Source organism: Rhinolophus sinicus, linkage group LG01 (genome assembly GCF_036562045.2).
Source record: "Rhinolophus sinicus isolate RSC01 linkage group LG01, ASM3656204v1, whole genome shotgun sequence".
NCBI classification, from domain to species: domain Eukaryota; kingdom Metazoa; phylum Chordata; class Mammalia; order Chiroptera; family Rhinolophidae; genus Rhinolophus; species Rhinolophus sinicus.
The window spans coordinates 139,391,951-139,408,206 of NC_133751.1; the positions used below are offsets into that span (position 1 = coordinate 139,391,951).

At 40.2% G+C, this 16,256-nt stretch overlaps 1 protein-coding gene across 3 annotated transcripts in view; it reads left to right on the top strand.

Moving 5' to 3' along the window:
* Positions 1 to 16,256, top strand: part of LYPD6 (LY6/PLAUR domain containing 6) — a 117,571-nt gene that overhangs the window by 87,328 nt on the left and 13,987 nt on the right. For all 3 annotated transcript variants that reach the window (XM_074336070.1, XM_074336069.1, XM_019737495.2), the window contains 2 exons: positions 4,736 to 4,924; positions 12,252 to 12,350. In XM_074336070.1, the coding sequence (XP_074192171.1) occupies positions 4,807 to 4,924; positions 12,252 to 12,350 (217 nt within the window). In that variant the 5' untranslated portion in view covers positions 4,736 to 4,806. The remainder of the gene's footprint in view (positions 1 to 4,735; positions 4,925 to 12,251; positions 12,351 to 16,256) is intronic.

Consider the following 16,256-nt stretch of genomic DNA (forward strand, 5'->3'; position numbering starts at 1 on the left):
CCAAATGTCTGTCAACTATTGAATGGATATGTAAATGTGGTATATCCATACAAGGGGATATAATTCAGTCATAGAAAAGAATGAAGTACTAATTCATGCTACAACATGGACGAACCTTGAAAACATACTAAGTGAAAGAAGCCAGACACAAGAGTCTGTATGTTGTATGATTCCATTGAAGTGTTCCCATTAGCCAAATCCATAGAGACAGAAAGTAGATTACTGGTTGCTAGGGAGTGGAAAAGGAGCGAATTTGGAGCAACTGCTAAAGATGGCCAGGTTTCTTTTTGGGGTGATGGAAGTGTTCTGGACTAGATTGCACAATCTTACGAATATACCAAAAAATCTGAACTGTATTATTTTAAAATGGTGAGTTTTATGTTTTGTGAATCTTATCTCAACAAAAACTGTATAAAATAAAAATAGCAAACCCTGAAAAAAAGCAGTGTAGTGTTTACAAGGATTAATAACACATGCAAGTGTAGGGGAGTGAGTTCTTTGTGGAGTGAACCTTGATCAATGGGAAACAAGAGACAGGGAGGAACCAGGCAGATAAATTCTTCTTTTCTCCTTCCATGGACTGGATACTAAGGTGTGTGTCTTCCTTGCAATCCTATCTCTTTGTGGTGTATTGTGAAGTTGTGAGCAGGACAGTAACCTAGGGTAAAGCATAGAACATTGCTTTATGTTGTCTAGCTTCATATTCTCTCTCCCCCTCCCCCTCCTCTTTCCTTCCCTCTTACCCTTCTTCCCTCCCTCCCTCCCTCCCTCCCTTCCTCCCTCCCTCCCTCTTTCTTTCCCTTCCTTCCTCCCTCCATTTATCCTCATTGTCCGGGGCTTTCTTGTCCTAAATGAAGTCTTAGCACCTTTAGTCCTTGCCCCAGATTCTGCTGTAAAGAGCACCTGCAATAGGACACCAAGGGGAGTGAACGGTAAAAGAGGGAAAGAGAGGCCATGCTATCAAGTGTTGATTCTATTATTGTAGAAGAGACATGGGCATTTTTGAGGTTATATTTAGTGGCTATAAGTGAAAAGCTGACTTTAATTTGTTCATGAAAAGTGAAATTAGTCTGCCAAACTCGTTCTTTGAGAAGCACTATTATTTAAAAAAAAAACAAAAAAAAAAAACTGTTTTCTTCTTTATAAAAATAATACATACTCCTCAAAAATTTCTAAGCACGCAAATTGAGCAAAAAGAACATTATCCGAAATCCTATGTCATTTTGGTATGTGTCCCTTCAGTCTTTTTTCTAATCATACGAAAACCCAGAAACACGTTTTTTTCCAAAGAAAAAATAATTTCCTGAGTAAATTGTGTTGTGATAATAAAATTATAATTATTTGTAGAATTTAGAAATTCTCCATTAAACACATAACCATGTTCATGGTTAAAAAGTGGTTGATATAATTTTATATAAATATATATATGTATGTATATTTATATATTTGTATGTATATTGTTACAGGAAGCGGAGTACAGCATTAGGAATAGAGACAGTGGAAATGTAATGGCTGTGTGCGATGTCAGAGGGATAGTGGATGGGGGGAGGGGGGTTCACACGGTGTGAGGGATATAAATGATAAACGTCTAAGTTTTGCTTTGTCTTGTGCACCTGAAACTAATAAAATTAAAAAAAAAAAAAAAAGTAGTTGAACTTCCCAAATTTGTAAACTCTTACTAAACAAGCCAGGCATAGAGAATTAAGCTTGCCCTTTCCTATAGTAAGTAGAGCTAATGTCTTTCAGTGAATGAAATGATTGCTTTAACTTAATCTGTGATCCTTCCCTGTGAGCTGGGTGTGACAGCATGCACACTGTCCACGGAGACAGGAGGCTTGGGTGATACCAGGTGATACCAGGTGATATGCTTGTGACCCGTGCTTTCTCAACATCTTTTATAAAGTACAATCTAACAAAAGAAGATATGAAAGGATCACAGGGCTGGAACACAGGCCCAGTGGGGGAGGTATAGGGAGAGTGTACAAGGGCAGCACCCACCTGTTTGTTTCATTGATGAGGGATGGTGGGACGTCACCTGGGTCTCCATGAGCCTTGGGATATTAAAATGCTGGTGGCAGAAGGGACTCTTCCACTCTCCTCCACTGGCCTTTTCCCTGCCTGGCTGGCCTTGGGGCAGATATTAGGGTGGAAGAGATGTATGGATTGTGATTTGTTATACTTAGTAGTTTCGGGAATTGTTATGTTTTTCTGATTTAAGGAAAGTGAACTGTGTGTTGAACCACAGTTAATCGCACCATGTTTACTTTCAATATAGAAAACTATATGGACTGATTTTGAAAAAAAACAATAATAGTAAAAATGTTGGGAAATACTGTGTGACATTTTCCTGTGTAACAGACACTGTTCTGAGTGCTTTACATATGTTACCTCATTTAATTCTCATAATAAACTTTTGAGGTTGGTAGTGATCTAGATTCTGCAGATGAGGAAACTGCAGAACATAGTGATTAAGTAACTGGCTCAAGGTTGCGCAAGAAAGTGGCAGAGTCAGGTTTCGAACCCAGGCATCTAGCTCTTCACCTCTATATGATACTCATGTATAGTCAAACACACTGTTAAATGGTCTCGTGGCTGGGTAGCCATGCTGCAGAGGCTGCAGTAAGGTTAATTTCAGATGACATTAAGTAATGCATAACTCTTAGTTCAAGTACTGTGCAGAGGGAGATTCTTAAATCAATAACTGGAAGGAATACTGAGGTTGAGAAATGCTGTAATAAAAATGTGCCACTTGCATTGTTTGATATATGTGAAGCGCTAGTGTGGACATTGAGTTTCACATTAGAAAGAACTTAGCTTGGCAACTAGTTGATATTTGATGTTAAATTATATCAAAATAAAACCAGATAGCTTTCCTCACTACCCCTCTCACACTGAGCCCTGCTGCAGATTGTGAAGAAATGGGGGTGTTGCTGTGAAATGGGGTCTCCATGGAATGCTGTGCAGATTGGTTCCTCAGGTGCAGCCTCATCTGACTGGAATGGATGTACAATGAAGCACTGTTGCGTTCATTGAAGAGAAGACAATGTTTGTCTCTGCCATTTGGTGAGGAAAAGATATGCTTGCTATTTGTTTTCTCATCATATCGCTCAACCAAGTGGCTAGCGTGGTGATTGGCACTCACATTTATTAAGTGAATGGGAAGCCCACTCCCTTCCTGAATGCAAATATGGGTGGGGAGCCAAATAGTAAACAGAAGATGGGTAATGAGCATGAAATTGGCAAGGCTGGCATCATCAAACTGCTACAGAGTGATAAGAGCTCTACTTTCTAAAACTTTGTCTATTTAAAAAAAAAATAACGAACACACCAATTCATCTGGAGTTAATTTTAGTGCATCGTGCATTGTTAGGCTTCAGTTCATCTTTTGCACAATTTTTAGTCAAGTTATAATTCTATTCATTTAAAAGTTTTCTCTTCCATAATTTTGGAAAACTGCTTGTGTCATGGAAATAGTTGGGTCTATTTTCGAGCTCCTTAAGAGTGTTCCATTTTCCGTATTCATTTTTATACTTTTTATCATTCTGTTTTGATTAATATTACTCTACAGTATGTTCTAATATCTGATGACTCCATATTGATTTTGTTTTGTGATACATTTACTCTTGATCTGTTTCTTTTGACAAAATCATTTTAGAATTATTTTATTATTCTATTTAAAAAATCTCATTGAATATTGGTGTTAAAATTTGTAAACAAAATGTCCAAATTATGGTTTTTCAGCCAGTTAAAAGTAAAGTAATGTATAACTTGACCCTTTGCATGGGCAGTAGAATGATGATATTTGGAAAATAGTAGAATGTGAGGAACAGACTTTATCAGAAAGCAATAAGATGGCAAGCGAATAGCACATGTAAAATAAGATACATAAGTACATTCTAAGTAAGCGGGACAATTCAACCCTAGTGAAAGATTTTACTGCCCTCAATTTTAATTGAAAAGGACAGAGTCCCAATAGAAGATAGAATGATGATTGCTTAGTGCTACAGTTGATACCTTGCTCTCACTTCATCAGTATGTGTTTCTATACCACAAAGCAGCCTTTGGGAGAACGCTATCACCTAGTGTTTAGAAATGTGGGCTCAATGGCCAGACTGCCTGGGTTTCAATCAGCTCCTCTATTTATTTGCTGGACTTGTTTACTCAAAATAGGATGATAATAGTGCCTACCCACACAGTACCAGGCCAATAAATATTACTTACATTAAGGAAATTTTGAGCTAGAAAGGCACTTTTTGGTTTGGGAGAGGCCCGTTTACCTACATTTCTTTTGTTCCCAAGTCTGAAAGTCTGTCCTGTACAGCTTTGTATGGCAACGTGACCCAGCAAGGCTGCATTTTCATACATGGCCTTCACCATTATCAAGGAAATGCTTCTGAGCTTTTGTACCTGACTTATTTATTGTTGCATTCTGGCAGCCATCCCCTGGCCTCCTGGCAAAAATAGCTGGATTTCATTAAAATTCAATCTCTCTTGATACCATCTCTGCTAGATATTAGAGGGGGCCGCTACCAATGGAATTTCAGCGACCTGATTCAGAATAGATTTCGGTTGGAATTTTCTAAGTGCTCTAAAATTACCGTTTATAAAGTTTCTCTGCGTGTCTACCCACTTCCTTATGCCCTTGGCTCCCTATTCCCCCAACATGGGCGCTCAGCCAAGTCTCCCGGGGCTTTCTCCAGTTGGACACTGAGATGAATCTTGCTTCATATTTCAGGTGCGAGTTCTCTCCCGTCATCCCGAGTCCCCACTGCCAGGCGCCCTGGATGAGTGACGCCTCGGTCTGCCATGGAACCTGGCCCTGCCCTGGCCTGGCTCCTGCTCCTGAGCCTGCTGGCTGATTGTCTGAAAGCTGCACAGTCTCGAGACTTCACAGTGAAAGACATTATCTACCTCCACCCTTCAAGTAAGACTCTGTTCTCTTCGCCGCAGAAATGTCCCTTTACTTCAAATAAGACGTGGGTTGAAAAATGGCCAGGAGAAGGCAGATTTCAATGCAGGAGAAACCTCCGGTGATTTAATTAAGGGGAGGCACGTGCTCCCAAAGATGCTGTATGTTTTACCCTCACCTTTTTATAGAGTGGTTTTTTTTTTAGTTTTTTTTTTTTTTTTTTACTTTAACGCAAATTCTTGGGTTTGTTTTCTCTGTTCCCTATGCCTTCGCTCTGATTCTGAACACCCTTCCCTTTGACTCACACCAGCTTCAGTCAGTTATCAAAGTGAATCACTGAGTCCCAGGAGGAAGGTGTTTGTAAAAGATCAGCCCTTTATAGGCAAGATAATAGCTGGTCTTCCTGTCTGTGCATCTAATTCTCAGGTTCAACATAATTATCTCCCACAACTTCCTGTTCCCTATCCCTTTGGTTACCTGTGTTTAAGAATTATCTAGGGAGCACATAACAAAGCAGACACCCAGGTCCCTTCCCTACAGGGTCTGATCGCATATCGGGGGCTGTACCTGGGAGTTTTGCTTTCAGCGAGAATTTCAGGTGCTTCTGCAGGCGATATTGTCAGGATCACACTTTGATCACACAGCACTTTTACTTCCTCTTTTGGTCTCTATCTATGGCATTATCTCATCTCATTTGGTTTTCTTTGGACCCTCTTCTGGATTGCCCCTGTGGTGGTGAGTGCTGGGTGTATTGTGTGTATTCTGACCTTCAACATTTGCCTCGAGGTGCATTACTCTTTTGAAATAATTCTGTTCAACAACCACTTTTTGAGGTTCTGCTGTGTGTCAGCATTGTGATAGGTGTGAATGATATAAGGGCAAATAAACCATAGCCCTTGCTTTGGGGGATCTTACAATCTACAAAGTGGAGGCTGCCCGTGGACTCCTTCAATGCCACCTTCGCTAGACTATTTAATCTCTGCATGGTCTGGTTTACATGAGAGGTGGTCCAAGGAATTCACAGGGGCTTGCAGTCCACCTGACCCTGGGTCGGCAACTAGCTCAGCAGCTTCATAGCCTTCTGACTCGAAATAAATGCCCCGACTTTGAGAAGTTTAATAAAAGACTGCATACAAAGCACTGAGCACAGAGCGTGAGCCACAGTAAATGCTCAATAAATGTTATGGAAATCTTGAGTGTTAATTTCCACATTTTTAAAATAGATAGAGTAACACATACCCTGTCACGTTATTTTGTGGACTAGAAATATTATCCATAAAATGCTGGGCATATACACGATAGGCAGTTGGAGGCTTGTTGTTTATGATGTTGTAATTGGCTTAGGCAGTAAACTGAGGATGCTGAAAATACATCACTCTGACTTTTAAATTCCAAATATACTTTTGCCAGGCAGCAACTAGTTTCTTTAAACTTATTGCTACTGTGTGCTCTGAGCAGTATAGTTCGGTGCCTACAGGTTGCTTTGTTGGGAAGCTTATCTGGCTGCTTGTTTTTGCATGGCTGTTTATTTTAGTAACATTCATGTAAAGAAAGTGCTTTGATACTTGCTCTATTTCCTAGGATTGCATTTCATGCTTTTCTACAAGCAGCCATGCTTTTTTTTTTTTTTTTAAGACTTGATGAGTAAAAACCTAGATTTCAGTCTCTGTGGTTTGATTGCCAGGATTTTCAGTTTCTGGGGTATTCTTTGTCCTCTTCAGTGACAGACTCAGAAGTCACCAGGCTGCAAAACAGACTCACGCTGGCCTTTCTCTGAAGCTATGATTGGACACACAGGGTGGGAAGGAAAATTGAGGGGATTGGATTTAAGGAAACAAGAACAAAACACACACACTGCTTCTGCCTCAGCGGTGTGGTTGGTCAGTGCCTGAGTTGAGTGGGCCCCTATTTGGAAAGTTGATTTCAGAATGGGATCTTTAAAGATGAGCTCTGCCAGGACAGAGAGATGATTACTTCTGCTCTCTAGAAGTTGGTGGAAAAGTTCTGCTCACGTGACCTATGTTAATTAAGTAGAGCCATGGCTTGATTTGAAAGAGTTTGCTGTATAGAAAGAATTGGTGAGGTTTTCTGATGTGATTTTGAAATATGGAGGACAGAAAAAGTCATTCCTACGCTAAATTGCACATAAACAATTTGCCAGCAGGTCTGGGCTTAGCTCTCTTTTAGAGTCTCTGTACCTGGTCCTGGGGAATCCAAGTTCTCACTGGGTTGAAGTTACTGTCAATAGGTCCTACTTGGCTAGAATTTTGTTGACTCTGCCCACTTTAAAGCAAGTGGATTTTACATTTCTGTGCACTATTTGAGAAGTTTGGGGTGTTTGCCTGCTTGTTTTTACACTTTGATTGTTTAAATGGTCATGGTCTTCTGCCCTGAGCAGTTCCCACTAGACCATGTTTAGATGGAGCGGTCTCTCTACAAATAAGCAGGTTTCTGTAAAATACAGACCATAAAGAATATAAGAGGGAAGTGTAGGATTATTTTGATCTTGAATTATTAATATAATCAGCTCACTTTATAGATGGAGGCACCAATAGCTTTCTTGGGGTCAGCAAGTGAGCCAGATTTCATTAGTGTTAGATGCAGCTTGGAACCTGCCCAAGGAGAAATGCGGTGATGCTTTAGATGTGAGAAGTGTTCCCCATCAGACAAACATAAACTCATTTCTCCTGAGCCCCGAACAACCCTCAGAGATGGTAACTGGGCTGAGATTGGAACCCGGGCTGGGAAAGTGCAGTCTCCTCTGGCTAATCTCCTTTGCTCTCTGGTTCTCTAATTTTTGAAGTTTCTAAGTCCTTAAAATTTTTTTTTGTGGCTTTCAAACTTGAGGCATTGTCCTCAATAACATTCTTTTCTGTAATTTTTCCCCTTCTTCATGTGAAAAATGATGAATTTCTTCACAGTCCATGATTAAAGTACCAAAATCTAGTAAATCCTTTTAAAACAGGAGTTAATGTTAAGAGAAATGGCGCTACTTATTTGGTTGTTAGACATCATACAAGATAGCAGAATTTAACTTCCTACTGTGTTTCCCCAAAAATAAGACCGGGTCTTATATTAAGGTTTGCTCCAAAAGACGCATTAGAGCTTATGTTCAGGGGATGTCATCCTGAAAAATCATGCTAGGGCTTATTTTCCAGTTAGGTCTTATTTTCGGGGAAACATGGTAAGTGACTTCAACCTGTCTTGGCCTCTGTTTCTTTCCTTATAATACAAATCTTTCCTGAGACGTCCAGTTTTTCTCTGATTATATATTCCAAGTCTTGTCTTAATCGTGTGGACGAAAGTGCTGTATCCCTGTAGGGGGCTAGCAAGAGCCAAGGGAGTTTTTTCATAATTCTATGCTAATAAGTCTTAACGAGTAAGAAGACTTTCTAGAATACCTGGAAATGCATTTCTATCAGAAATATGTTCATGGTATTAAAATAATACTGACAATATTTTGTTACCAAGTGGACTGAGAAGGAAGATTAATTTATTAGATTTATAGAAATCTTACATTTGTATCCAGTTTCCAAAATCAATGGAAATTAATTTGGCAAGAATAAAAAAAAATGTTTGGCTACATTACACATCAGCATACATTTCAAAACAAGATTCTCTTCTCACCACGGTTTTGGTAACTGAAGGCCTTTGTCCAGGCAAAAGTTCCAAGAGATGGAAACAAAGAGGAAATCTTTTCCGATGCCTTGCGAATGAATTATGGTCGATTGAACTATGGCTGACCAAGAGAGTTAATGGACAGATTATGTTACAGGAAGTAACTGGGCACTTTGGCTTTTTTTTTTCTTTACAATCACCTTCTCTTGAGGGACCAAGGACTTATGCCCTGAAATACAGAGTACTAAGCTTATTAACTCTGTGATCAAGAGCCAAATTAGATTCATTCACAGCTGGGGCCACAACAATTTGAAACTCTACTTGCTCTGTAATGCTTTGAAGTAACAAGGAAAAAAATAGAACATCTCTTAGGAACCTCTTTCCAGTCCTTTTGAAAAAAAAAACTTATCAGATGTAGTATCAATTAGCAAGTTACTGGAGATGCTCGACTGTAGACTTTATTTTGGGCTAGATATTTCCAGAGGGAAGAATTTAACCATTACTTGGTATTGTGCTATAATTATGAACTGAAAGCTGAATCTGTCTGTAGAGATTTGTCACTGAAAAGGGTTTAGTTATTCACTGATCAGTACTATCTACCAAGATGTAAGTACAAGTTTCTATCAGCAAATATTAGAACGTCATTGTTGAGAATGCATGCAAATATGAAGTAGATTTAAAAATACAACTCACTGAAAATGAGATCATTTGGTTAATTGTTCGTGATACAGCCTAATAAACACATTGAAAGGTAAAAATAGCTTACAACAAAGTTTTATTTGGCTACCATAGTGTGTTAGCTCTTATTCCTGTTTAAATTTTGATATAGTTTGAGTTAATTTCAGAGTCCAGTCCTACTTGTGTAGGAGATGACAGTATTTAATTTAATGTGTCACTATTCTTGCAAAAAATAATTTTGAAGCGTCTATTAAATAATCCAAATTTGGGAACACTGCAACTTATTAGTGCTAGGTTCTCAATAAGTTTATTCTTGGAACACCCAGGTTGTCAATCTTTATTCTTAATTTATCTCTTTGATGGGAAAGTTTCCAGAAATAACTAATCCAACATGCCAGCTAAACCTCTTACTGGCTGCACTGACAGACAGATAAAATTGGATACTCTAGTGAATTAATCATACAAGCTGAAGTGGTATGGCTAGTTTGCAACCATAAACCTTGGTGTATAGGATCATTTTTTTGGGAAATGCTGTTCTTTGACAAATAGAATATAACTCTTTTTAAAACTCCTACTCTGTTAATTCTACGTCAAAATTTACAAACTATTTTAAAGTTCTATCTTTTAAACTTATTTATATATTCAATACTTTGAAGTTGATAGTGAAACTATTTTTTAATGTATCCAATCAGGGTAATTTTATAAAATATTTTAATATTTTTTTCATAAGAGTATTTATAAAAATAAGCTAATTAAAATGTCCACAAGAATATTTGAATGGCTTTGGAGTACGAGAACCTGTTTGTTTTAAATTCTTCAGGCATGTACTTACCTAAACTAGACTCTTTCAACTTAAATGTAACCCACCTATCTAGGTGGTGGGATGTAGAGATATAAAAAAAAAAAATTGTGTTTACTTTTGCAAAATTTAATATTTTATTGTAATTATACGTTAGGCAGAGCACGTTTTCCCATAGTGAAATTGCCTCATTGGGAATGAAGCGGTTGGATGGCTATGTCTAAGCTGCTTTCCATCCTCATTTTCTAAGATGACCCGTGCACACACTATCATTCTGTCTATGAATCTGAGTCACCAACTCCTTGGAGGAACACAGAACTCTCACATGGGTCCTTAAAAAGGTCCAGTTACCTGCATTTTTTAGACAGTTTATGACTTGATCCTCCGAGGTTATTCGATATTGTCAGAGTCAGCTCGTGAACTATTGCAAGCATGTCCAAGGATGGGAAGCTATTCTAGGCAAGGTGAAAATCAAAGTTATATCTGGCCCATAATTTTGGCCTTAAGCTGCTGCCTCCTCCTTCATTTATTTTTGATAACATACTTAATTGGTTCCATGTGGGTAAAGCAATTTACCCTGAGATGATTATTTCCGCCAGTGGGATATGTAGGCTCAGCCATCTGCGAGGGAGAACAGTTGGCTTCTACAGATGAAGTGTTTGAGTGTTTGCAGCTTTCAAAGAGGCCAGGTAATTTTACAAATTAAACACACACACACACACACACACACACACACACACAGTTCAGTTTATAAAAGGCAAAACTCTAAGCAGCAAAGCAGGCAAATGATTAGAACTAAGCAACAATTAAAAGCACATCAGTGAAAAGGACAGAGACGACCTGGCCTGACATTCCTTGTGGGTCATTGTCCTAAAATGCCAGCAAGGCCCTGGCACTCTCTAGCGCCTGACTCTCATGGGACGCCTCCCTGCCTGAGCGTAAATGCAGGGCAGAGAATACAAGTACCTGGAGGACAGTCTCCTCAGAAAGCCAACTCAGGGTAGGGAGAGGAAGGGGTAAAGGTGAGGGGCTTCCTGGAGTTACATATCCCTCAGGCTGGGGCTGGGACCTATAGTGCATACATGTCCCCAGGGTCCTTGTCATGCTGCCCCATGGACATTGGACCTGGGCCTGAGAGACCCCTTAGCAGGGTCACCTCTGCACAGGCAGCATGTCTTTTAGCCCTGAAGACTTCTCTTGGCTGATACTTAGCACCCCCAGGGATTCTTAACTATATCAGGTCCCACCAGATCAAAGTATTAGATTGACGCAAGGAAATTGCCACGTTTGAAGGTAAAAAATGGTCAAACAGCAGGAGAGTTTTTACGGTTGAACCTGGTATTTATATTTACACATTGACCTGTCTAGTGTTGACACATAAATTCTTGGAAATCCAGAGTGACTTTTTTAATTGAAATTTTAATTGAGATGATTATAGATTCATAAGCAGTTGTAAGAAATAATATAGAGATTCCATATACTCGTAGACTTTACCCAGTTTCCCCCAGTGGGAATATTTTGAAAAACTACAGATGAACATCACAACCAGGATATTGACACTAATACAGCAATCAATCCACTGGTCTTATTCAGACTTCCTGTTTTACTTGTGTCCATTAGTGTGTGTGTGTGTGTGTGTGTGTGTGTGTGTATTTAGTTCTACATAACTTTATCACATGTAGGTTTGTGTATTTACAACCAAGTCAAAAACCTAAACAGTTTCGATAGCATGAGGATTCCCTTTGAACTTGCCTCCTACCACTCCCGACCCTGGCAACCACTAATCTGTCCTCCATTTCTAAAATTTTCTCATTTAAAAAAATGTTACATATAGTATATAACCTTTGGGGATTGACTTTTTTCATTCAGCATAGTCTCCTGGAAATTCATCCAAGTTGTTGAATGTAATTGTTCATTTTTATTGCTGAGTGGTGTTCCATAGTACGGATGTACCACAATTTGTTTAACCTTCACCCATTGAAGGACATTTGGGTTGTTTCCAGTTTGGGGCTATTGTAAGTAAAATTGCTGAGAATATTTATGTGCAGATTTTTGTGTGAAAATAAGTTTTTACTTCTCAGGGATAAATGTCCAAGAGTGCAATATGGTAGTTGCATGTTTAGTTTTTAAAGAAACTGCCAGGCTGTTTCGAGAATCCTTTTTAAAAGGAGGACATGTCTAACTTCACAATGCAAGGTTCTGTACTCAGTCTAAAAAACTAATCTTTTCTCTTGATCCTTTTTGTAGCCACACCATATCCTGGTGGATTTAAATGTTTCACCTGTGAAAAGGCAGCAGACAACTATGAGTGCAACCGATGGGCTCCAGACATCTACTGTCCTCGAGGTAAATTCTCAGGAGACAGATTGGGGTCCCCAGAGCTGTGTATGAATGAACGGCTCTGAATAGAAAGTGAACAGCATGTATAGAAAGAGACCTGCTTATAATCTCCATCAGTCCTCTTGTCTAAGGCTATTAGTAGATTTCTTACACCACACTAATAACTTACCATCAAATACTCTACGAGTCATAAGGATTGTCCATAGGATGTCTGATCCATAGGATGGTCCCCTCTCTCATGAAGCATCTTTGGAGCACCAGAAAGAGTGAGTGATACTTCTCACCCCCCGGCCCAGCTGCGTGCAGCACAGAAAGAAGACAGCCAGCCTGCAACCCACTCTTTGAAGCATTAGTCATTGCATAGTAACTCCCTTTATGTAAAGTATGAATCGATGTTCATATGAAGATCCTATTTATTAAATATCTTGCCAGAGGCTTCTATCCTGAGACTGCATGAAAGCTAGAATTCTAAATGTCATCATTGCACAAATAAAAATCCTGAGCCTTTTAAACTAAGTTCTCTTTGAAGGATGAGATGGATGCCTAATTGAAGCAGGAAGTTTTGACCCAAAGGCCCATTTCAAAATGAAGTAGATGCTTCATATTCATATTGCTTTTATCCTATTGAATTAAAAAGATGGCTGTATTTGGCCACAGAGTCACTGTTAATTGGCTCTTTTATTTTTGGAAGAAAGTGGATTCATTTGATGGGGAGATGATGAGGGTGGGGCATTTCATTGACAACTGTTTGAGCAAGTAGTTACATGGGCTTCACAGCTGATCAAATTCATTGTTAAAATGACTGAACACACCAACACCAAATTTATTATTTTCAACATAATGCAGGAGTTCTCATACTCAGGCCAGTGAATGGCACTGTGTTTCTCATGGAGGATTGGACAGTCAGAGAGCCTGGAAACTGCGATTTAGAGACAGATGTCGGCTACCTAGGCCAGTACTAGTATTTAATCCGTGAGTCCCCCACCTAGGCTGCCCAGCGGGAACTCCTGTGGGTCTTTTCAAAATCACTGGCTCCTGTGCCCTGCCTAAACCTGTGGTTCTCACACTTCAGCATGGTCATTTCCTCAAGGGCTTATTAAAACACAGATTTATGCCCCCGCCCCATCCTCCATCTTTTTTGGTTTCTGATTCAGTATGCCTGAGATTTTGCGTTTCTAAAGAGTTCCTACGTGATGCATATGCTGCTGGTCTGGAGACCGCGTGGTAAGAGCCACAGCTCTACACAAACGGAGCCAGCATCTCTGAGATGGAGGCCCTGCCTAGTGTGTTTAAATATCCCAGGTCATTCTAATGAGCAGTCACGGGGCGAGAACCACTGGGAACTCCTCTCCCCGCTAATAGAAAGTGAAATGTCGTGTTGTCCTGTTTAGATTCCTCTTGGTTACTTTGAGGTAGAGATGCTAATGGGAAAGACCGCAGGGAAGAGAAAAACGTGGTGAACACTAAAGATTGGCTTAATCACAAGCGAGCTAGCCAGCCATCTGAGTAATTAAGACGAGTCCTGCCCACATTGCCCTCTGCAGTCAGGGCTTGTTTCAGATGGGGCTGCTGTTCTGTAAACCCCCACTGCAGAATGAACGTTTGGTTAGGTTGCTGAGGGACCCAGTGAAACCACTGCTTCTCAAACTTGGCGGCACATTCAAACCACGGGGTAAAATTTTAGAAACATTGATGCCTGGGTCATTCCCAGAGATTCCTGTTGAAATGGTATGGGGTGTGGCTGAGCATAAAGGATTTTAAAAGCTCCCTGTGTGGTGCCAGGATGCAGTAACATTTGAGAACCACAGTAAACAGCGATTCTGGACGACAACAGGATGCTCTGTGTGGGTAGCCAATAACTAGTGGGCTGGTTCCTGCTGGGACGAAGTTGGCAGATTAACTTTTGATACAGTTGCTACTGATCAGCGCTACTGTACAGAAAATGTGACAGTGGTTCTCTCGGTATTGCCCACGCAGAGATGATGAGAGGAAAAGGACGGATTGTGAATGGGGGCTCTCTCAGGCTTTAGGCCTTATTTCGTAGAGGCCCAGTCTGAGTCTGATGGGATACAAATAGATCCTAATCACAAATCAGAAACAGGGGACGGGTAGCACTCTGCTTGATTTCCTCTCAGAGAAAGAGGAAGTTCCATCTGGATCCTTTCTTTTGAGGTCAAAATCTATCCTCCCAAAGTACAGGTGCCTAAAAGTACTGCAAGTCTTGACATAATTTCTCCTTTTCCCTTTTTTCCCCTCCCACTTTTATCTTTTTGTCCTTAAATTTCTAGGGATAAATGGAAAGTGATGCCCTAAGGTTCATGACACAGAGCTACCATTCCAGACCCTTTGGGGGATTATGCAGCGAAAGATAGGAATCGGGTTTCTTCTTTCGAGGAGCAGGCAGTTTAGCCAGGGAGATAAGATCTGAACATATCAAATGTCAAAAAAAAAAAATAGCAGGACAAAGGCAAGTGCCAAATGAAATACAGCCTTAAATGCAATGGGAACTTAAGGGGAGGATTGCTATTTGGGGGCTGAGGTGGCCAGTGACAGCATCCTGGGCTGTGTGGGTGGTGACAGCCTTATAAGTGGGCAATGGATGTAGAAAACTGAAGAGGGCATGTCTTCTGAGAAATCACTCAGAGCGAATGCAGGGACACAGGATCCCCTCAGTGTGCTCAGTGCACAGGGAGAGACCTGCACTGGGTGTAGCAACTCGTTTCTGTCAGAATAGCAGGAACAAATAGTGGAGCCAGGTTATTTTTGTGTGGCCTTGAATATCAGGTAAGGAGTGGGAACCAAAGCCATGTTCAGCTTCCTTCTTGAGAAGAGATGAAGTCACACTCAGCTGCCTTCCTGACCAGCCCCATTGCTCATGAGCCATCTATCCTTTCCTCTGGGTTCTCTTCAGAGTTTTCCAACGATGAAAATGATGTCATTCTTATTAGGTTAAAATACAAAATGTATCTAATGACTGACGCCCCCTAGATTTGTTTCTTCTGTCTGTCATTAGTTTGTTGGAAGCAGCTATAGCACTACCAGCTGATTTAGTAAGGGCGGCTCAGTCCTACTATGGAAAAACATCCCAGCTTCCTGTCGCATTCCCGGTTTTCTGTTTGTTTATTTTGTGATGTGTTTAACTAAGTTTTAATTATTATATGATGGGACCATAACTTGTGGAAAGTGGAAAAAACACACAAAACGTTTTATGTTAGTATTTAATCTTATCTGTACAAGATAAGCCCACATCCCAAATTGCTTCGGGGAAAGCCTGAATTTCAAGAATTTTCTAAAACTAATCTCAGTCACGTGGATGTGCATGGAGACATATTGCATTTTCGCAGCTGAGGTGAGCTTGCTTACAGATGCAGCAGACTTGCTGTGAATCATCATTTGGTGAAATAAACATCAAGAACGCCTTGCCTTAACTAGAATCACTCTGACAGGCAATGGTGGCATCAGCCAGCCACCTCTCACTAACTCAGGTTTCCTGTCACTCTTCCTTTCGAAATGGGTCGTGTATAAGTACTTCCTCCTTCATTGCTTTGTTATTGTCTCTGGCACTTACAGATTCCGGGTACTGCACTTCCTCCCTACACAGGAGAATTTAAGACGCCCTTCATAACTGATCGTATTGTTTCATTTGCTAGGCTTCCCTTTAGTCTTTGGTCCCTGAGCAATTCCTTGGCAAGAATCTTAATTTTGTCAACCACTCATTATAATCTGTGTAATTTTCTTGACTTTGTGAACCAGAATGGGAAAGGATCTTGAAATCATATCATACAAGGAGGGACCAGTTGAAAGAACTGGTAAAGGAAAACAAGAATTGAATGCTATGTGCTCAGATCCACGTGGTTTTGGGCCTGTAGCTTTTTTTCTGTGCTATAAGACTAACATCTCCTTGAGAGAGGG